The sequence below is a fragment of the Pelobates fuscus genome, chromosome 5 (assembly GCF_036172605.1).
Source record: "Pelobates fuscus isolate aPelFus1 chromosome 5, aPelFus1.pri, whole genome shotgun sequence".
In the NCBI taxonomy this organism is placed as follows: domain Eukaryota; kingdom Metazoa; phylum Chordata; class Amphibia; order Anura; family Pelobatidae; genus Pelobates; species Pelobates fuscus.
Window position 1 is genome coordinate 28,843,434 of NC_086321.1, and position 24,767 is coordinate 28,868,200.

At 37.6% G+C, this 24,767-nt stretch overlaps 1 protein-coding gene across 1 annotated transcript in view; it reads left to right on the forward strand.

Annotated features, from left to right (window-relative positions):
• MCTP1 (multiple C2 and transmembrane domain containing 1) overlaps nucleotides 1–24,767 on the forward strand; it is a 680,185-nt gene that overhangs the window by 191,478 nt on the left and 463,940 nt on the right. Inside the window, exons 3-4 of the mRNA XM_063453691.1 lie at nucleotides 18,559–18,701; nucleotides 22,702–22,781. Of these exons, the coding sequence (XP_063309761.1) occupies nucleotides 18,559–18,701; nucleotides 22,702–22,781 (223 nt within the window). The remainder of the gene's footprint in view (nucleotides 1–18,558; nucleotides 18,702–22,701; nucleotides 22,782–24,767) is intronic.

Here is a 24,767-nt window from a genome sequence, read left to right on the forward strand (position 1 = left end):
TATCAATTGAATATAAGCCAAACTGTGATAATATGGAAAAATTAACACATGTTAAAATAAGTGATAGAGAAAAGTAGATGTGTGCACTGTATAATAGAAAGGAGAAAAGAAAAAAGAAAACAATGGAGACAAATTTAATTCAGAATTAAACCCTAAATTCCCACGACTCCTCCATGATGGAACACCCCATAGGATCTTAGTCTGTGTTACCTGCTCCGATAATTCTTGGACAGCCAGCTTTGTGAATGCTTTGAGTCTTTCTCAGTCTGTCTGCCCAGGCTTAAAATTGTACGGCCAATGGTAAAGATATCTCTTTTTCCTATATTGTGTGCTCTCACTGTTTTATTCATTATTTTGCACTTTATTTGTGTGTTTGGGGCAAACACATTGGTGATAGCAGCACCAACTTTTATACCCTACACCAGCGGTTTCCAAACTGTGTGCCGGGATGCACACAGGGGTGCCATGGAATGTTTCCCCAGTGCTATGATTATAGCACTGCCTGGGGAAACATTACTGCTGAACAGGGGCCCGGCCTCTCAGCGTCAGGCAGCAGCAGCATGAGGGGAGAGAAGCACTGCAGGAGCTGCTCCAGACCCCTCACTCGCACCAGCCAGCAGGACTCCAAGCCACCCTACAGGACACATAAGGTAAGCTAACAGGAGGGTAGCTGGAGATATAAAACATATCACTTCTGTATGTGTGTGTGTATGTGTATGATTGTGTTTGTGTATGTGTATGAGTGTGTTTGTGTATGTGTATGAGTGTGTGTGTGTATATGTGTATGAGTGTGTGTATGTATATGAGTGTGTGTGTGTGTGTGTGTGTGTCAGGGTGTGCATCTGTGTGTGTATATATATATGTCAGTGTGCTTCTGTGTCAGTGTGTGTGCACACATCTGTGTATGCAGGGCTGGCCTTAGGGGTGTTCGAGCTGTGTGGCCGCACAGGGCGCCATGGAGCAGGGGGCGCCATGCGGCCGACACAGCTCACACATGGCCGGTGTCAGGGGTACCCGGGTGGAGGATTTCCTTATTCTCCACCAGGATCTGTTAAATATATATATATATATATATATATATATCGCGGCAGCCTGTGTGTGTGACTGTCTGTCTGACGGCCTGCCTGCCTGTGTGTGTGACTGATAACAAGCACACGGACACCCGTGAAGAAAAATATATAATAATAAAAAACTTAGCTGATAGGTACACTGCTTCCCAGGGTTATCTCCCAGCTGATAACCGTATAACAGAACTGTGTAATTGATGGGCTATTTTGGGTATCTGCTAGTATACCTATAAAGAAGGACAAAACATAGTGCAAATATTGCTACAAAACTAATTTAAAACTTTCGGTGATTAATATGCACTCACATATTCCAGGCAAATTAAGCGTGTTATGGGTGCCTCCCCTTGATGGAAATGGGGTTTTTTTTGTCTTTTTGATTTTCCCTCCTCCAGTGATAGCCAATATGGGATCCAGGTCAGCCAAAGATTCCAAGGAAACAGCAACCAAAACGGAATACTCCAAAGGCAATTTATTCACTTACAAGGATTTTAAGAGGGTGTACAAAAATGAAATAAAATAGTAAAAACAAATATAGATAAAAGGTATTGGTCCTACGCGTTTCGTCCTTACACAAAACAGGACTTCCTCAGGGACCTCTTTCAACAATTATCCAGTAATAGGTACATCAAGTAAAAACAGCACCCTAACAAGCTAACACATAAAACATCTTATATAGGGCTAATCCCTTAAAGTCATTGGTGGAATAGTGGGTGTCTTCTTATCTTCCAGCTCTGATTCGTCCACTTTTTTTCCTTCAGGTGTGTCCACTTCGCCGAGAATGGAAAAAAGCCGGGTCCGTTAAGGTGCTTTGTTACTTCCGCGTACGTCATACGTTGCGCGTGTGTCACGTGATGAAATGCCTCGTCATGTGTGTGTGACTGTCTGCCTGTATGTCTGCCTGCCTGTGAGTGTGTGTGACTGTCTGTCTGACTGCCTGCCTGTGTGTGTGTGTGACTGCCTGCCTGTTTGCCTGCCTGTGTTTGTGTGTGACTGTCTGACTGCCTGCCTGTGTTTGTGACTGCCTGCATGTGACTGCCTGCCTGTGTGTGGGTGTGGGTGTGACTGTCTGTCTGACTGTCTGCCTGTGTGTGTGTGACTGCCTGCCTGTGTGTGTGTGTGTGTGTGTGTCTGACTGCCTGCCTGTGTTTGTGACTGCCTGCCTGTGTGTGTGTGTGTGTGTATGACTGTCTGTCTGTGTGACTGCCTGCCTGTGTGTGTGTGTGTGTGTGTGTGTGACTGCCTGCCAGTGTGTGTCTGCCTGCCGGTGTGTGTTTGTGTATGACTATCTGCCTGCCTGTGTGTGACTGTATGTCTGTGTGACTGCTTGCCTGTGTGTGTGTGTGACTGTCTGTCTGTGTGACTGCCTGCCTGTGTGTGTGTGACTGTCTGTCTGTGTGACTGCCTCCGTGTGTGTGTGTGTTACTGTCTGTTTTGTGTGTGACTCTCTGCATGCCTGTGTGTGACAGTCTGCCTGTGTGTGTGCCTGGGCTTGTGTGTGTGACTATCTGCCTTTAACTGAGTGTGTGTGTACCTATCAGTGTGTGTGAGTGTCTGCATACCTGTAACCGAGTGTGTATGACTGCTTGTAATGGAGTATTTGTGACTGTCTGCTTGTGACTGTGTGTGTGACTGTATGTCTGCAACTGTGTGTGTGCCTGTAACTGTTTGTGATTGTGTGCCTGTAACTGTGTGTGACTGTCTGCCTTTAACTGTGTGTTTGGCTCTGTGACTATCTGCCTGTAACTGAGCATGTGTGACTGCCTGCCTGTAACTGTGTGTGTGTGTGTGTGACTGTCTGCCTGTAACTGAGCGTGTCTGACTGTCTGTTTGTAACTGTTAGTGTGACTGTCTGCCTGTGCCTGTGTGTGTATACAGGCAACATGAAGAGTTTTCACACAGGGCGCCTAATGGCCTAAGGCCGGCCTGGTGTGTATGTACATCAGTGTGTCAGGGTGTGTGTTTTTATGTCAGAGTGTGTATCCGTGTGTGTGTATGTGTCTATATGAATTTGTGTGTATGTGTTGTGTATTTATATGTATCTGTGTGTTAATGTGCATGAATATTTGTGTAAGTATGTGTGTATATATGTATGTGGTAGTGTATGTGCATACATCCAATCAGTCAAACACCAGCACAACATACAAGCACACTCCTGCAATCTAACTCAAATATTACATACAAACACACCCCTGCATTCAAACTCTAAAAAAATATACAAACACACCCCTTCACTCAAACACAAATGTACATCCGGATTTAAAAGTGAACATTACATTCAGACACACCCCTGCAATCAAATGCAAACATTACATACAAACACACCCCTGTAGTAGAACACTAAAACTATATACAAGCACCCCTTTAAACACCAACACTGTACATTACACTATAGCGCCAGTTTCATGAAGCTTAACTATAACTCCTCTGGGAGCCAGTGTTGGGGGTCTTACATCTGGATTTATCTGGATCAGTCCCTTAATGGCACCAGACTTCCCTGGCCACTAGGTTGTAAAAATTATACTGTTATCGTGGTCTTATCCACTAAATTGTTGACCCTGTTTAACAGGTGGCCTACTATAACATAAATATTAGCAATCGGTTGCTGTGGGTTTATTGGTGAAAAAAGTGGGCCTCCAACCATTTTCTTTTTAATGGGGTCAACTTAGTGTCATCTTGAAGATGTGAAACCAAGATTCAATCTTCCTTCCACATGTGTAATATCCTGTTTAAAGTTACTATAGTAATCAGAAGGAAAGTGAGTTCACTTCGGTGAAGAAGACTTCACTGTGAGTAACCATTTTGGGAGGAGAGCCCTTTGATATAAACTAGAATTTTAATAGTGTTGTTAGTCTCCATTATCTCTCTTAAGTCTCAATTCTGGATGATCATGGAAATGACAGGTAAATGGGATGTAAAAGAAAAAAAGAAAGAATGTAACAGATAACAATGGCTAAGCAGGCCCTCTCAAATCATGCATCTGTACTTGTCATTGTCCATCACGCCACCGCAGACCTCCAGGTCTTAAGTTCAATTCAGTTTAACTCCGAGCTGACTCAGCACTTTATAATTTCTTCTAATATAATTGCGTTGCATTGTGCAATAACAAAATCCATGGCCAGATTGGAGAAATTATCGAATAGTTTTATTATCTATTACAAAAAATTTAATTTTTGATTCTCTCTCAGAAAATGTTGCTGTGAATTCTTTGTATTTTTAACAGAATAGACTCTATATATTGGATGTCCGTTTAACCTGGTATGCAGTAGAAGTTTATTCTAGCTCAACAAAACTGGTACATTGGACGGTTGAACTTGATGGATTTTGTTTTGTTCCAACCTAATTATGTTTAATGTGTTGTCAAGTAGCTTGGGGACCAGAATGCAAGATAAACCATAGCTAAGGTACAGTGCACTATTTCATTAATAATGAAGTATCTGCTCTTTATTACAACTGGTACAATGCTCAGTGCCAAATGCTTTGCCCTGTTCAGAATGCAGAAAAACATAAAACATGTTTGAGACTGGCATACGGAAGATCAGGATAGCCTGAGACTAAAAATGGCAACAGTGTTATTTATTCAAAGCAAAATACACCACAATGAAGGGATGATGGTTATTCGAAGACCAAAGTACAAGTGTCCAGTCTGTCATTTAATAGTTAATAAATTTAACAAAAACTGTGAAATTCTGAGTTTTACAGCCATGATCTATGTACAAGTGTCCAATCTACCATTTAATAGTTAATAAAATAATAGCGAAAAACTTGAAATTCTGAGTTCTACAGCCATGATCTACATTGCAAATTTATGTATGCAAAACCCAAGTTCAACATAATCACGTGATTTATAAAGCAGGACAGGAGATATTTTTCACGACTGAATACACACCTATTTGTTTAATATATTTACCTCCGGCTCAGTCATATCACCAGTCATCCTTTTAACGGAACCTTGAACAGTGGAATATGTTTTACGACGTGCACTGGAAATTAGATTTTATTTTGGGATCTTTTATTGATTGCAATGCTTTTCCATCCCCTGTGTAATGAAATGCAATATAGAGACAAAATGCTTTTTCATTCGTTGCCCTTACTTTACCCCCTAATTTTCCATTTTCATGTAGTCGGTTTTATGTTTTTACAGCTTTTTTATTGTGCAGGTACACAGAGCAATAGCACAGCAGGTCTACCAATATAAATAGGTAAGGTTCCAGAAAATAGTAAACAATTCTTGCGCAATCCTTAAAATGCCGACAAGCTGTCAACCTGCTTTGTTGACAATATCAATAAACAAACTATTAGGCTCAATTAAGAGATCTCGAAGGAAAGTATTTTATTTCATGGTTCCTTGAATCAATGTATACCTGTATAATTATTATTTTTTAATTTCTGTGTTTGGTGTATTGTCCAGGACCAAGCAACCTTTGTGTTTCACCGCTTGTCCATGGACAGCTCTACATGTATCTTATTATAGATTGAAGGGATAAAATATATGATGTACAACTCTACAGGTGCTTCATCCATAAATTCTTCAATGAAAAGGGATAAACAAGATAAATATAAAAATTAAAACTTTGAAGACAAAACAAAAAAGTACAACAAAGAACATGAAAAAAAAATCAAATGTAGCCCAAATAGATTCTAAAATCTGTTATAGAAACATAGAACGTGACGGCAGATGAGAGCCATTCGGCCCATAAAGTCTGCCCAAATTTTTAAATACTTTGATTAGTCCCTGGTTTTTCTTCTTTTAAATATAGTCTCCTCCTTTACTGTGTTGATTCCCTTTATGTATTTAAATGTTTCTATCATATCCCCCTGTCTCGTCTTTCCTCCAAGCTATACATGTTAAGATCCTTTAACCTTTCCTGGTAAGTTTTATCCTGCAATCCATGAACCAGTTTAGTAGCCCTTCTTTGAACTCTCTCTAAGGTATCAATATCCTTCTGAAGATATGGTCTCCAGTACTGCGTACAATACTCCAAATGAGGTCTCATCAGTGTTCTGTACAATGGCATGAGCACTTCCCTCTTTCTACTGCTAATACCTCTCCCTATACATTCTGCTAGCATTTCCTGCTGCTCTGTTACATTGTCTGCCTACCTTTAAGTCAACAGAAACAATTACTCGTAAATCCCTTTCCTCAGATGTTGAGGTTAGGACTCTATCAAATATTCTGTACTCTGCCCTTGGGTTTTTACGTCCAAGATGCATTATCTTGCACTTATCAACATTAAATGTCAGCTGCCACAACTCTGACCATTTTTCTAGTTTACCTAAATAATTTTCCATTTGGCTTATCCCTCCTGGAACATCAACCCTGTTACATATCTTAGTATCATCAGCAAAAATACCTTCTGCAATATCACTAATACAAATATTAAAGAGAATGGGTCCAAGTACAGATCCCTGAGGTACCCCACTGGTGACAAGCCCAAGCTTCGAATATACTCCATTGACTACAACCCTCTGTTGCCTGTCACTCAGCCACTGCCTTACCCATTCAACAATATTGGAATCCAAACTTAAATATTGCAGTTTATTGATAAGCCACAGTGGTTTCTTACATTTTTTGCTTTTACTGACAAGCCTAATGCAATTTTCTGTTGCCTTCAGCAGTGCAATTTTTAAATAATCCCATTTCTCTTGGACTCAATTTAAACTGCTCCAGTTACACATATACTAATTTTAGAAAAGTCTGTTTTTCTAAAGTCTTAAACGTTTGTTTTTGTGTGGTGTGACTCAGTCACCGTTCTTATATTAAACCACACTGACTGATGATCGCTAGTATCTGATCAGGATGGAGAAGCTAATGAAACCAGAAAAAAAGTGATGCTTTACAAAAAAATTATATAGTCCAAATTTCCCTCAATATGCTTATAAAAGTGTAACTTTTTAGTGTACAAAATACAAACGAATCTCAATATGTACATGTAACGGCACCCCCAGGCATGAAAATGGGGTTAAACCGCCGTTTAGTAGATCTTCCCTTCCAGAGACACAGGCACAGCTACTGTAGACACCAATCCGCCGAACATATGAATGCCATAAACAGCCGAATAGGAAAAACCATACGAATAGGTTTACACTCCTAGCAGTCGAACTGGAAAAGCATACAATAAACCCCCCCCCCCAAGAACGAGACAAGGCTCTGTTTTGAGGGTCAAGCAGGAACAGCCAGAGCTGTGGGTTTATTGTTCTTATATACACATTAGTACCACCCACAGGGTTTTGGAAAACAACCAATAAACACGTACAATACACTCAGACACTCCCACACAAAATCCTCCCCTCTGTCTGTGATACAATTACCTTACACAATGGGTAATGTAATTATCACAGGCAGAGAAATACAGTTTTTCCACATTATTCATAACTTTAAAAGTATGCATCACATTCACATAAAACTTACATTTTCAGAATCAGCAAACTCCAAACATAAGGCAAAATCAAATTGGTCCAGTGGTTCAAAAAGATAGCGTGGTTCAAAAAGATAGCAAATGAAGCATGGCTTTTCTGCCCAAAACCAGTTCCACAGAGTCTTCTATCCTGGAGATAATTGGGAAGTAATCCAATTATCTCCAAGGACAGAGGCAAAACTCCATTGAACACATGGCAGCAAAAGACAATAAAATACATAAAAATATATAACTGTGCAGCCATTGCATAAAACTGGTACATTCAACATATCCCCAGATAGCTCAGATCTGAGCGCACATTATTACTGAATGGCGCTCAGATCACACACATACAGTTCAATTGCCAAAGTCTTTCCCATAGTCTTTCATTATACGAATGGGCTCCATGGCATAGCTATCTGGGGTATCACCGCTCAAACAGGGCAGGCACCGAATGACCCGGCTTTCGTGTCTTTGCAGGGGAAAATCAAGCATTTCAACATGGGGCTATAGTCTAAAGGCAGCAGGCGGGCAACCAGGCTCCTCCAATGCACAGTGGCGAGATTGGTCTCGTCACAGTACACAATGTGCAATTTGCAGTGCTATCGTGCATGATATGTGCTACAATTAGTGCAAGAATATAAAGTGTCAATACTTTTAAAAATTTCATATACTTATACAACCATGTCATTTATATGTTCATATCTGAATACGAATCAGAAAACTTGTCAGCTAAATATAAAAAAAAACTAATGTTTAAGCTGGCACACACCCAGAAGCAATATCAGAAGGCTAGATAGATCAATATACATTTTCTCTTTTTCCCAAACCTAAAGTCAGTCCCAGTCTATCAAACGCTGATAGATGTAGGCTTTTACACTATTTAGTTCCACTACAACAACTTGGATTTATCATTGATATGCATTGTGCCTATCTGAATGCCTACAATGCAGTGCCACCAACCACATCCCTGCAAATCCATTTATTGGTTCCTAGCCCCAAATCTTTGACCTCAGTTTTATGTCTAAAAAATTACAATCGATTTGTGAGTGTGTGAGTATCTGCATGTACAGTATGTGTGAAAATGTGCATCAGTGAATTTGTGTATGACTGTGTGTGTCATTCAGTATATGCCAGTATCAGTGAATTAGTGAGTGCATGCATGTCAGTGATATATGTTTATCAGGGATCGTAAAATATAAAATATAGGATAAAGAAAAACATTATTTTTATTGATGACATAAATTGTTTGTTTATGAACGATCCTTAAGAACACAAATTTTCAGAGTTGGAGGAGGATCCAAGTGCCGTATAACTGAGGATCTGTAGTTCTCTCATATTATTAGAATGTCATTAATAAAACAGTGATAGAAGGCCAGTTGCTCCCTCGATAGGTTACTGGTCCAGTAAACAGTTCTTCCCAATAACCCATAAACCAGTTGGTAAAGGAGGGAGGAAAACTGGCCCCCATTGCCGTTCCCTTAATTTGGGCAGAAAATGTATTGGTAAATTAAAAATAATTATGAGTTAAAATAAATTCATTGAACTTAATTAGCATTTCAGCTTGTCTTTCAGGCATCCTAATAGATTTCTTTGATTTTGTGCTTTCAGTATTTGGAGCATTAGGCACGATCAAGCTGATTATAATTACCATAGCAGTAATAATTTTCATATTAATCAGAAGTAACTTAAACTGTGTAGCTTGCAATTACAAGCTTTGGTGTCTAATAGATGCATGCTTTTTTAAAAATGTGTAATTGATAATTGTCTTTTTATGACACTCCCTGCTTTAAGTATTTCGCAGTATGTTACTTCACTAAATCTTGAGAATGTTAATATGAGAAATGAAATGCATTGGTGTTTTCACATTGGCCACCAGCGTTTAAGACTTTGTCCCCACTATTTTTCTCTGAGGCTTTAACTTTCCTCCTGTTTTCACTACATGAAGTGCACACTTCCTCTACCCAGCACTACACATCCTCACTTATACTGCACTTGGATCCCCATCCAGCTTGGACCATCTATGTTCCTACAGATCCATCCGTAAACAAACTATTTAAAAAAAAACATTTTTTTTTACCAGGTACCTTGGTCCTTTTATTGCACAGGGATCCCCACCCACATTTTAATAGCCACACTTGTTATATTATTTAACCACTGAGCTTGCACTTTCATTATTTTGTGGTTCTGCTTATTTACAATACATTTTGCACCACATGTCATCTTTGATGGTACATTGGGGAAACCACCCAGCAATTAAATGGCAGAATGAATATGCACAGACACTCCATTAAACACCACAAAGAAGAATCGTACTGCACTCCTGTGGGACACCACTTTACCCAGCCTGACCACTCAATGAAGGACCTAAAAATCTAAGTACTGAAAGAGAGTTTTAAAAATACCCAAGAAAGAAAACCTTTGAAGCCAGAATGATCCAATTGTTTAACAGCAAAAATAGAGGACTAAATATTGTTTCCTGCCCTACTACCAACACTTTACATGAACACTCCCCCAGCATTATCTTACTGTTCTGTCATCTTAAATTGCGTTCCAATGACATGTTTATTATATCAATATACAAAGTACTATGTATAGACATACTATGCTCTCCCATACTAAAATGCATGTATGCTTATATATATGTGGCTGTGCATTTATATGTGTGTATATGAGTTCTTGTATATGTATGTGTGTTCATGTGTGTATGTGTATGCATATTCGCAAGAACCCTGGAGGCATTACTAACAGTACATCTGAAAATGGCAACAGAATATATACAAATAAAAGTCTGCATACATGCACATAACATTAAATTCAGTAAAATCATACATTTCTAAAATAAAGGTATTTTAAACTGCTATAACAAACTTTATCAATTTGACCCAGGATATGATATGACCCATTGAAACTTCATTTACTGTTTGGAAGCAGAAGGCAGGGGGTGGGCTGACATATTCAGCATATTAACAGAGACATGTGTTCCTCTACACACTGGTAAAAATAAGTATAAATGAGGTTAAGAGTGAGGCTTTATAGGCTAAATGTCATACTTAAAAATACATGAAAATTAAAATGTTTATATGATATTTTGGTAGTAAAGGGGTTAAAGGAACACTAAGCACCATAATCACTACAGCACACTGTAATGGTTTTGGTGCCAGCAGTGCCCTGGCTCCCTTTCACCCTTTTTAAGCAATCAAACCTCTTCAGAATGTTTAAACATCTTAAATGTGTTCCCTGACTCCACTACTACTCACAGAGCCATAAGAAGGGGCTTCCATTAATCTCCTGACTCGAAGGCAGAGCTAGCTAGTTTCTTTCCCTTTTCTTCCTTTCCTTATCCTTACTTATTTTGAGATGTTTAAATGGTCCTGTATTTATTCCTCTCTGTGGCATTTTTTTGGCAGTCGCTACAATTATTCTGGCTGTTTCTAGAAAGATTTTGAGAAGGTTTATTTTCCTGTATTTCTGCCAATTCAGTTATTGAGAGGTCTTTGTTTTTTCCAATAAAAAATAAATAAAAATCTTTGCTTAGTACTGTGGCCAGAAATGTAATAGATAACTAATGAATTACTATTGCTACTACATGGCACAAGCAAGTGATTCACTGTTTACTTAAATTGGTTTCTTGATTTACTTGGATGTTTTTTTCATAGAAAAAAAACAAAAACAGTTTGCTATTAATTACAATGGGACGCTGTATAACACACTAGAATATAATCAAATAAATGAAACAGCAGGTAAATCCTGTAAACTCAGATGCCGGGTGCAAAGCTTAAAGGGAACTTTTTATTTGCCAGGATATTGTTCATTTTTCCCCTACGTTTAACAAATATGTTATAATATAATATATTATAAGAGGTTTAAAAAATAAAATTAAAATAAATTAAAATTAAATTAAGATTAAAACACTGTTATATTTATCTCCTGCAGGGATGAAGGTGCCGCCATCTTGATTCCCTTTTAGTCACTGTTATAAGCTCTGCCCATGGCAGTAATCATAGAGAGAGCACAGAGGAATGATGAGAAACAGAAACATTGTTGCAATGTGTGCCGTGGCTGTGCCAGGACTGAACAGGACTGTCAAGTTATTTGCTACATCTTAATATACATTTATACAAAAACAGAGCATCACATGAAAAAGGTTAGATGTGATGTTAGATGTGCTTTTCAAGAGGCTTTGTACCAGGTGATAGTGCACCTATGCTGGTTGTTAATTTGTGTGTAGCATGACAAAACAATGTTAAATTGACATCTGGTGTGCCCTATAGACAGAGTATTATGATATTATTGATGGATAGCTTACCTCCAAATATTTTGAATGGAGAAACTAGGATTGGAAAGGGTTGTGGGACAGAATTGGTGGGATTAACTATGACATAGTGCAGTGCACCACAGCCCTGCCAGCCAATCAGGACTTCCCCAGATATGCAGAAACATTTTTGTCTGGACAGAGATGTCCTACGTAGGCTTTGCACAGCATGACTGTATTTTATCACAGAAGGTTGAAGTTTGTGGGGACTTTTCTCTTTTATACCGAGACGTAAAACACCAGAGGAAAAAAAACTCAGAAAGTAACTACTGTAGTCCAGGTGGATCGAGGACTTCTGGGCAGCAGTCTCAATGCTACTCTGGCACTCAGTGATATTGAGAATATAACCAATGATATGCCACCCACAGGCAAAATGGCTTGAAGCTAGGGATATAGATGTAGGTTTGGGAAACTAAGCTTCTTCCTGTGTATTTGGATACATTGCAGTGTGTTTAGATACTTTTTAGGAGTTTTATAATGAAGACTTGATTACTTTGTTATTGGTATAAACCTTGTTACAGGTTATCGATGGAGAGGTTTGACAATTATGTGTATATGTTTTTTTGTTCTATATTTTAACTCCCATTGGGTTTTGTATGTGTATTGTTTAACACACAATTACAACAATATTGTTTTTTAAAACTATTTTTTCACGATATATTTTATACTTAGTACACTAGAATGTACTATGATTGGTGTATTTTCAATATGGTGTTCTTAATTTAGCTATGTGTTTCTTTATATTGATTCCGCTATGCCTATTTATTTTAGCCCTGAGAAAATCAATTAGTTGAAAAAAAAACCCACATATATAAACAAACTCTAACCATAACTAATAAATATTGTATTAGGTGTCTGTCATCGTAGAAATGATAAAACTAAATCTGAGTGTTGAATCAGCCTTAGATGGCCAGCCACGCACTGTAATATGACTATCCATGGATTGCTTCTAATTGGGTCATTGCAGGGAGGAGAAGGCATTATATTGAGTGCGTTGTGTGCGACTGAATGTGACGCTCACTTTAAGACTGAGATAAACATAGACTGAAATCATGAATATTAAGAGTTTTATGATTGGCTTGTATGATGCCAGATGCAATTAGGGAATATTATGCTAACAAAGAATGATTAATAATCTGTAACTCCTAAATGGCAGTGAATTGAGCAGGGAAACCTGAGAAGCATGATCTATACACTAAAACTGCTTCATTAAGATGAAGTTGTTTAGGTGACTATAGTATTCCTTTAAGGTTCCTCTAGCACCCTTTCTGACAGTCAAGTGAAGGATGCCTATTCTAACTCCTCAGAAGTTGTACACTACTTATCTTTGCATTTGTACACTGGAGAAGTTGTACACTACTTTTCTTTGCATTTTAGAATAGGCGGGTGCTTTGCGATTCAGATGCCTGATGTAAAGTTAAATATAATAATTAAAAAACCTCACTAATAATCCCCAGCCCCTTCCTCTAACTGTATAGATTCAGGGTTAATAGAGAGCCCTCCCTCTCTCCCCCAGCAACGCATATAGCACCTTCTTTGGACGAATTACACAGTGTCTGCAGTGAAGCAAAATGGTAACCTGCAAGCAGATTTGAAGGTAAGAAAAAAGCACAGGTCGTGGAAAACAGAAGTACACAAAGCAGTAAATTGATCCAAAGTCTAGAATGCAAGATAAAAAAATCATGATTTAGAAAACAAGAAAACAAACTGCAGCTCGTAATGATAACATATTCAAAGGCACCAGGTTCTTTGTTCTCCAGGGTTTAAATAAATAGTGTCATCATTTAGCATCAATATTCACCAAGTGACACCTGTGTACATTCTGTTGGAATTCGGCGTAGCCAAACTCGCGTATTGCAAGATGGCTCTATAACCGAGCCGCATGGAAGCACACTGCGTAGGAATTGCCATCGGAGTTACAATCATCCAGAAGGGGCTGATGAGTAACAAACATGGCTTGGACAATTTCAGGGAACCTAATTCGAGTGCAGTCATTTCCAAATTCAATTACATTCTAATTCTGATTTGCTGAGTAACGACGATATGAACCGAAGTATTATCAATTTGTGCTCACGGCAAATGGAGCCATCTATTCTTTCCTTATATCCAAGATTTTATTTACTTTTATATTATTATTATTATTATTATTATTGCCATTTATATAGCGCCAACAGATTCCGTAGCGCTTTACAATATTTTGAGAGGGGGGGGATGTAACAATAAATAAGACAATTACAAGAAAACTTACAGGAATAATAGGTTGAAGAGGACCCTGCTCAAATGAGCTTACAGTCTATAGGAGGTGGGGTATTAGAAACATTAGGATAGGAAATATCAAGTAGGAGTGAAGCAGAGCTGGAGGAGAGAGCAAAGCACTATCCCATAGGGACAGGTATGTAAGGGAGAGATTACTCTGGGAGGCCATACGCTTTCCTGAAGAGATGGGATTTAAGGCCCTTCTTAAATGATTGAAGACTAGGGGAGAGTCTGATGGCAGTAGGCAAGTTATTCCATAGGAGAGGAGCCGCCCGTGAGAAGTCCTGCAAGCGTGAGTTGGCCGTACGGGTGCGAGCAGCGGTCAGGAGGCTTAACCAGATAAGAAGGCATCATAGTTAGTGTCTTACAATCAAGGCCATGATGTTAAGCCAGCCTATCGTCCAGTTATTTCATTTTATTTCATGGCATTTTTTTTAAATTAGATTTTTTATTTCCGTGATTTTGTTTTGTAGTTTATCCAATTTCGATAATTAGGGATACACAAATAGAGATAATCCAGTCTTATTTGAAGTCAGTGCACGTCTAGAATACACCGACAGCAAAAGAACTTTAATTATAACTGTTTTCTGTTTTTAAAGATTATTCATAAATTTGCCACTCTGCCTATAGCGCTGAAACGATTACGGCCTGTTGACACATTTTATGGCGAAAATAATGGTTTGAGGGGTTTGGGTAATAGATTTTTTTTACTGAGGATTTCTGGTAGCTGATGTCTTGAGACATGGGATTAGTAGATGCAGCTTTTGTGTTGATTTCAATAAGACATTCTTATAGGTGATGTATATGTTCCAATTGTAAATGCAGCATTGCAGTAGATATTTATTAGCAAAGGGGAAACAAAAAAGGGGTTTGGACTTTTTTTTTTAATTTATTTTATTTTATTTTTATTAGTTTTCTTGTATTTTCAAAACATTGGTATATTCAAAACATTTGTATAAATTGGGTACAGAAGACAGAAAGAGGTGCATATAGATACAACAAGGGTGCCTTCTAACAGTGATATGAGTACATGCATTATAACTGGGTATTAAAGGACCACTATAGTGCCAGGAAAACATACTCGTTTTCTTGGCACTATAGTGCCCTGAGGGTGCCCCCACCCTCAGGGACCCACTCCCGCCGGGCTCTGGGGAGAGTAAAGGGTTAAAACGTACCTTTATTCCAGCACCGGGCGGGAGCTCTCCTCCTCCTCTCCGCCTCCGATCCACCCTTTCGGCTGAATGTGCATGCGCGGCAAGAGCTGCGCGCACATTCAGCCGGTCTCATAGGAAAGCATATTCAATGCTTTCCTATGGACGCTTGCGTGCTCTCACTGTGATTTTCACAGTGAGAATCACGCAAGCGCCTCTAGCGGCTGTCAGTGAGACAGCCACTAGAGGATTTGGAGGCTGGATTAACCCTATTATAAACATAGCAGTTTTTCTGAAACTGCTATGTTTATAAAAAAAAAAAGGGTTAATCCTAGAGGGACCTGGCACCCAGACTACCTCATTAAGCTGAAGTGCTCTGGGTGCCTAGAGTGGTCCTTTAATATATTCAGAATTATCTAACCTGTTATTCGTACGTGGGTGACATATGTAACCGTTATGTCATTAAGTACAATTCTAACAATTCTAACATTTATAACCTTTATAACCTAGCCCCGGTTCTCTGTATTTGGCTAGATTGGCTTTCTCATGGTGCTCGTCTAGATAGGAGCTGTACTCGTTCGTTCTTGGGCGAGTGCCCATATCTTGTCGGGTGTGGTGACTATGTTGAACCTGGAGTGAGCCTCAGGGGTGTTTGGACTTTTTATGTCCGATAGAATTGAATGGGTTATTTTATTGTTGATATACCTCTGCAATGTATCTGCCTGTCCAATTGTGACAAAGACAAGATGTAACTTTTACTTATTGATCATTTCTTGTTAGGCATAGTTTTGATTTTCAAAACATTTATCAACTTGACCAAAATCCCAATGCGTCCAAGCTTTACATACTCGTATAAACATTAAAGAATATGCCTCCATCTAGTGGCTAAAATGGAACATTACAGAATGCTATGGTTTCATCTTTACATATTACATTTTTGAATGCATTATATATAATATATAATACTATACATTTCATGTCCACTTGACGTTTTATAATGCAATTGAACTCATTCAATAAGCACTGCTTCATAGTCAAAGGGTTTTAGAAGTTGCAGTTAAATTTGCATTTTACTTCCAGTAAACACAATAACAACATTGGATACTTATTGAATAGACAATAGTGGTTTGCAGGACTCTGTGGAGATAGTTTTTGTAGTTGCAATGTGATTTCACAAAGTAGCAATATTATGTAGCAAATGTCTCAGCTGTTTGTATCTTTTCTTCCCATATGAGGGCAAGAAAAATAAAAAATAGCTGAATAAAAATAATCTAGTAAAGGTTTCAATATATGTATCAACCAATACACTAAAGGATAAGTAAATTGGGGAAAGATATGTATAATCCCACTGTAGTAGAAAAAGCTATGTCAATTATATTGTGCAGCCGACAGATTGCTTAAAATGTACAAGATTTTATTAGCAACAATTCACTGTCAATAACTAATACACTTAATATAAAAGACAATAAAAGTTCCCAAGTGTGGAGAGCAGCTGCTGTCAAGTTTAGAATTTTGAGTGTCCAAAAGATGTAAAAATCTCTCTCACGGGCTGGATGAAATCAGATATGGACCTCCTCGTGTTGCAGACAGACTTGCTGACAGCCGCGTGCGTTCCACTGCAGCACTGCTTCATAGTCAAAGGGTTTTGGAAGTTGCAGTTAAATTTGCATTTTACTTCCAGTAAACACAATAACAACATGTACATCAATTTGTTTGTTTGTTTGTTTGTTTTTGAACAACAAAGAAAAAGAAAATAGGCATATTTAATAGTTTGTCTTAAAAAAAAAGGAAGATAAAGTACCCTTCCACCCAACATAACGATCACCTAATGTTCATACCTTTAGCTCTTGAGTCACATTACCCCACTCCCTCTAGAATGTAAGCTCATGTGAGCGGGGTCTTCTGTTCCTGTGTGTTTAATTTGTCATGTTGCAAATGTTTGTCTGTTAGTCCACCTATTTCACAGTGCTGCAAAATTTGTTGGCGCTTTTCATTTTTTTTTATATTTTTATATTACACTTAGCATGTATAGGCAGCAGGGATGTCTATTCAATGTTCACAGCTTGCTCCTGTATTCTAATTCATTTTAGTGTATTCATTACAAACCAGAATAGCCAAGACAAGCTCATATAGTATGGTTAACACACTACATTTAATTGCACCTTTCCCCCTTTATGAATATATTGACAGTTTGTCCACTCTTTATAGCATTTCTATAAAAGAAGGCTATATAAAAACTAATGAAACCCGACCTTGGGTAGCTCAAGGGTTAAGCGTGTCCATTGTCTTGAGTAACACTGACACGGTCAATGGGAGCAACCCACAGTGACAGCTCCAATGTATGTGTGCGCACGGTGGTTTATCCATAAATATTGACTTTCTGTTAATTGCACTAAGTCCACCAATCATTCATCATCCAATTTAAATTATTTACCAACTCCATTAAAATAAAATGTATCCTGTCTTTTTAACCCGATATAATCTTTCATTTGGACTTATATATATTATTCTGTTTGTTATAGTCTCTGTGGTCTTCAATATTGTTGGCTTTATACAGTATATAAAATATATAGATTTTTGTGTCAGTCTTGCACTGCCATCTAGTGGTATTGTCTAAACACGTTTTGGAAACTTAAAATAATACAGTGTCCTAATGCCTGGTATGTAATTGACTTATTTAGCTATTTGGAGATAACAATTGATGTATCTGGATTTAAACAGATATGACTGTCATTAAGATGTAACATAAGTATTCTTCATCATGTAGGGTTGGTCAAATCTACACAACAAAAATAAAAAAGTAAGAGAAGCACAAATAACATATCAAATGCCAAAAGAGCTCTATAGAATACATGTATTAAAAAAAAAAAAAAAGCACACATTTAAATAGTAGCAATTAAAATGTAACAAAAACATAGTGTCAGATCTAGCTATAAGCTGCTAGACAAAAAATGTATAACGGTAGCTAGCACAAGGCACATCGGTGGAATAAGCACTGTGAATACAGCAAAGGAAATAATCATTAAAAAAAAAAAAAGGAATTAGAATTAAGAGGACAAAAAGGCACAAAAAACTATGCAAGAAATAATATATATAAAAGAGATGTCTTTGCTATACAGGACAAAGCATGCTCCTTAGATCAGATAGAGTTCTACATTATTAGTCCAAAATTTGTAATTCACTTTGACGTATGTTTTAATTCCCAACAATTCACACTTTAGTGAAGGATGTGCTGTGGATGATGGAGAGGTGAGGTCCTTCATTGCTACTTTCTCTTCATTTTCCTTCACTAAAATGTCACAAAGTTACATATCCTGTCTGGTTTGCTCTCTATGTAAAGAGATACTGATTGTTGAACTGCTTTGTTTTCACAGGGACAAGTGATCCTTATGTGAAGTTTAAGATTGGTGGAAAGGAAGTGTTTCGAAGTAAGACTGTACACAAGAACCTTAACCCTGTATGGGACGAAAAAGTCTGCCTTCTAACTGACAACCTTAGAGAACCTTTATATGTAAAGGTAAGCATTTCGATTTAACTGACAAAAATCGTATCAATAAAAGGAAAAATAAATTTTACAAAATAGTCTGAGTGTGTAACAGAGATCCACAGCAACAATACTCACATTAATGTGTCTGAGTGTATATCTGAGCTCCACAGCAACAATACTCACATTAATGTGTCTGCGTGTATAACAGAGCTCCACAGCAATAATACTCCCAGTAATGTGTCTGAGTGTGTAACAGAGCACCACAGCAACAATACTCACATTAATGTGTCTGAGTGTGTAACAGAGCACCACAGCAACAATACTCACATTAATGTGTCTGAGTGTGTAACAGAGCTCCACAGCTACAATACTCACATTAATGTGTCTTTAAACTACAATAAATGTGTTTAGAAATCAGTTTGTGTAACTAACATACACTGTTCTTGTTCTTAATTACATGTTTAATGTATAAATTGTTATTAGTAAGCCACATAAACTGTCTCAGAACAGCTCCTCATTCACACCCCTAAAATGAAAGTGTCCCTCTTTGTCCATTTGAAATGAGAGTTGTTGATGTGGTAAGCATTCAATTAATAACTGCTAAAAGCAAATATATATTAATAGCCTATGGCAATATAAACCATGGAACAGAATGTATCTTAGCTGGTTCACTTAGTTTAGAGAAAATCTCTGGAGAAACAGACCGTTTGCTCCAAGGAATCTATGTATCGATTCTGTAATACTAGCGTGTCAGACAGAACAGACAGATTAGTTATTATATCAGCCCAGTAGGAGCAATGTATTAGTAATGTGTCTGTGGGCCCAGTTGCAATTTTGTACTTCTGTGTCCTTTATACAAGTTTGTGACCTGAATTAAAATTAATATTTAACTTCTGTGTGTAGCAGCAATTTTCCTGTTGAAGTTCAATTCATACACAATGGGACTTTAAGAGATGCTTGACAAAGAAATCTTTTGTTGCCCTATTTTATAGCAAGCTGTGGGCTGCCATTAGTTTATCCTCATCTCTCTATTCAGTTAGTGATCATCATTTTTTTGGTCAGTCTGTGTTTTTGTTGAGGCATTTTATTATTACAATGCAAAGCAAAAAGGAGTTATTACAAGAGTGCAAAAGTACAGTGAGACTAATAGTTTGATACGGTTGTGTTCAAAAGTTTGCATGCCATGACACACTGAGCAGGCAGGATATTGAGCCATGGGGAGCGGAACTGTCAAAAGACCTGCATAATAAGCTAATAGAACTTTATAAAGATGGAAAAGGATATAAAAAATATCCAAAGCCTTGAAAATACCAGTTAGTACTGTTCAATCAGGGATCTCTTGATACCAAACCAAGGTCAGGTAGACCAAGAAAGATTTCAGCCACAACTGCTAGAAGAATTGTTCGGGATACAAAGAAAACCCACAGGTAACCTCCATTGCGGTTCTCCATAGGGATCTCTGCCCTATAATATCTACAAGACGAGAAAAGTGAACTTTACTCCGGAAACACTTGGAATGTGACAACCGTGAAAGGACTCCACGTCACAGGAAATACGTCACAGGAAGTGATGTATCGGCCATTTCTGAAGATTGTGAAGAAAAGTCGGGAGTATGGGCGGAGACTGGCGGACATACTGGGATGGGAAAGTTTGTTTTTTTTTGTCTGAAACCAAATACGCCGCCATGTTGGAGATGGTGAAGCATTTCCTGTTCGGACCATATTTGGCAATGGGAGGTTTGTTTTTATTTATAGGACACATGTGGACACTTTATTTATTTATTTGTGACATATAAGGCAGTTAATGCCCATTTGAGATTATATTTGCACCTGGGGAAGACCAATATCAGATCGAAACATGTTGTGCTTTTACTGTGTTTATTTTTAATATATGTACCAATAAATGTACCTATATTCTTCTTTGGACTCCGGAGTTCATGTGTTCGGCAGTACTGAGCCACTGCAGTTTCTACTATTGGGATTACTGTCCTGTATCTCTTTGAGGAGATGACATGCCTTATAAGATCAGAGCTAACTTTCAATAGGCTCTGAAAAGAGGTTTTTATACACAATTTTTTATATACTTTTATATATCATTCATAGAGATTACACTTTGTGTTGTCCCATGTTTATTCTATACAGGAGATAAAAAAATTCCCTTGTCACTACTGCTAAGAATATTTATTGGGAGGTAAAAAGAATTGCTGCGTGCGCAAATTACCTTGTTCTAACTTTCCTGTTATCAGAAAATACTGGCAGACAATTTGCATTCTTCTGCATGAAGGCTCTGCATTGAATGATCTCGGACTTTCCATCATGACAATGGCACTAAGCACAAGGCCAAGTTGACCCTCCAGTGGTTACAGCAGAAAAAGGTGAAGGTTCTGGAGTGGCCATCACAGTCTCCTGATCTTAATATCATCGAGCCACTCTGGGGAGATCTCAAACGTGCAGCTCATGCAAGATGACCAAATAATTTGCATGAACTGAGGGCATTTTGCCACAAAGAATGGGCAGCTAAACCACCTGCAAGAATTTGGGGCCTCATAGACAACTATTACAAAAGACTGCATGCTGTCAATAATGCTAAAGGGGGCAACACCCTTAAGAACTAAGGGCATGAAGATTTTTGAACAGAGGTCATTTTATTTTTTTCTTTGTTGCCAGGTTTTGTTTTATGATTGTGCCATTCTGTTATAACTTACAGTTGAATACGAATCCCATAAGAAATAAAATGAATGGGTTATCCCTGCTCACTCGTGTTTTCTTTAAAAATGGTACATATGTTACCAATTCTCCAAGGGTAGGCAAGCTTTTGAGCACAACTGTATATATGGTAGACAAATGTGGATAAACTGCCAGTTTTAAAATAATAAAGAAAAAAAAATGTGAATACATGTCTAACCGCTGTGTATTATCTAAGCTTTCTCTCACGCAAGATAATGTAGACATGGAGAACAGGCTAAAACAAAACAGGCTATAGTGCCACTGGGAACTAACAGTGAGATAAAATTAGTGCAGTAATTCCTGTAATGCTGATACTATGATTGCTACGAATGCACAATATTGTCACCAGCTAATAATCAGCCTCGAGTAGGCCACATCAGAGAGTCCATCTCAGAGCCGGGCATGCTGTCACTACTCGCCTTCTCAGAGCAGACATTCTCCGCTGCAACCCCTTGGTTGTGCATGTTTGGTGACACAAAGTATATGCCCCCGAATTAGGCTGGCAGTGCTGGGGATGGAGGGTCGTTCTTCTCCATTGGTGAGGCGAGTTTCGCCAGTATTCACAAATCCCCAACTGAGGAAGCCAAGCTGGCAAAACACGTTTTGGGAGACTACTTTGTGTAGGACTTTGCACCCAATTGGGTTTTTTATTTTATATGTGTTGTTTGATTATTTAAAATAAAGAGTTTTCTATTATTATTAATGTGGAGTTCTTCATCAAACTGAAACCAGCCACTAATTGCTATTTAAGGAATAAGAAGAGGGTATTGGATCTCCCCTAAGATCCTAAGGAGCTAACCACCAGAGCTGAGTGATTGTTTGGCTATACTTTTGTAGAGTGCTATGGATCATCTCTATTATTATCTATATTGTCAAAATGTATTTGCACTATTTTTTGCTCTCTGTTATATTTTACGGAATAATAATATCAAGATATCTATGTATTTTTAAACTAATCATATTTCTTATGCTCCAGCCCATTATTGATTTCTTATTGTGTGTTTGAAGGTTTGGGTTAAGGGGATCCCCAATGGGAGTGTTTAGAGCATATACATCATTACCACTGTGTATTTTTGGGAATTTGTAATTTATAAAAGGGTTCATTTCCATTAAAATGTGCACTTTTTGCAAAATGAAAAAAAGAAGACACTCTTCACACATAAAGTATTTCAGCAAGCTAAAGTGTTTTATTGGTCTGGAGTTTCTCTTTAAGCTATCCTAAGTCACTGGGCGGTGTGTGATTTCTGAACGTGTTCTAAGTGTCTTGTTAACCACATGCATTATTTCTTTTATTTGCTCTTCAGGTGTTCGATTATGATTTTGGTCTCCAAGATGACTTTATGGGCTCAGCATTTCTTGATCTCACAACATTAGAGCTCCAAAGGTAAAAACTATGAATTGCTGCCATGTGATATGTGCTGCCATGTGATATGTGCTGCCATGCGATATGTGCTGCCATGTGGTTTGTGCACAGGACTCCCAACCATCCCAACATGTACATGTCAAGGTTGAACTAAATATGATGAAAAGATAACTTTTGTTTTATTTTCACTTTATGTTTCCTCCTGGCCCTTTTGTTGCAGTATATAATAAAAATTTGAAGGACTGGAAAACCGATTGGACAAAGAGATACACACATGCTAAAACTATTATTATTTAGGAATTTTATTAACTAACATACTGTTTGAGGTTTGGTGATTCAGGAATTGTTTTCTATGAATCTTAGTCCAACACATTGCTAAACACAAGTACACATACCAGTCAAGCCATAAGACTTGTTTTTCCCACTTTAACACTTTAACCCTTTAAGACCGGAGGGCGTACAATTACGTCCTTTTTTAAGAGGCTCTAAGAGGGAGCCCCCCGCGGCACGTCCGCCCTCCAGCAGCCCCCCCGGTCATGTGAGAGTGAGGTCTGAAATCAAATAAAAAAAAGTTAAATCAGTGTAAAAAAATAATAATTATATACTTAGATCATATGTATATATTATATATATATATATGATCTAAGTATATACATACACATATACATACACACACATACGCTGTCTAGGTGTATTTTACTATTAATATATATATAATTATATATATATATTAATTTCAAATTACACGTAGACTGATACTGATTAAATATATATATATAATTATTGTTATATATATATATATTTATATATAATATAAAAAAATATTTGTAAATACGTACAAAAATAAAATAAAAAAAATAATTAAAAATAAATAATTAAAAAATATATAGATGTTTGTAATTTCGTTCTAACTGTATTGTGATATTAATATATATATCTATATACATAACTATATACGTATATATCACTATATATATGCAGAAAGAAAAGTCCTGCGCTCACTCCCATCACTACTGGGCGGCTGCAATGACTACAGTATACATCAGCCCCAATATATAGTAAAAAAACAAAGAAAATAAAAAGTTACTTGCGCTCTCTCCTTTATCCCAATGTATTTTTAAACAAATGGAGGTCTTTTAGTTACCTCCAATGGCCATGAGAGGATAAGTCTACCTGCCAACATCAAGGCAGACCCCCCTAATCTCTCATTAGAGATTTTTGCCAGAGGCTCAAGGAAGCAAGGTGAATGGTTAGAGTTAGGACCCACCTAGGGGGGTCTGCCTTGATGTTGGCAGGTGGGCTCATTCCTCTCATGGCCATTGGAGGTAACTAAAAGACCTCCATTTGTTTAAAAATACATAGGGGTAAAGGAGAGAGCGCAGGTAACTTGTTTTTCTTTGGTTTATCACTATATATATATACCTATATATAAATAAAAATATTTTAAAAAAATTATATATATATATATATACATATATTAATTCTACACATATATTTATGTAATATTTTTACATAATTCGGTATCCTAATTAATTACAATTAGCGGGACCTGCCTGACAACCCATGCCGAAAGTATAGGGAATTTAATTTGCTAGCACTATATTTAACCCTATAACTTTCCAAGACACCATGAAACCTGTACATGGGGGGTACTGTTTTACTCGGGAGACTTCGCTGAACACAAATATTAGTGTTTCAAAACAGTAAAATGTATTACAGCGATGATATCGCCAGTAAAAGTGAATTTTTTTTTGCATTTTTCACGCACAAACAGCACTTACACGGACGATATTATTGCTGCAATACTTTTTACTGTTTTGAAACACAAATATTTGTGTTCAGCGAAGTCTCCCGAGTACAACAGTACCCCTCATGTACAGGTTTTATGGTGTTTTCAAAAGTTACAGCATCAAATATAAGGCTTGTGTTTCATTTTTTTTCACATTAAAATTTGCCAGATTGGTTACGTTGCCTTTGTGACCCTATGGTAGCCCAAGAATGAAAATT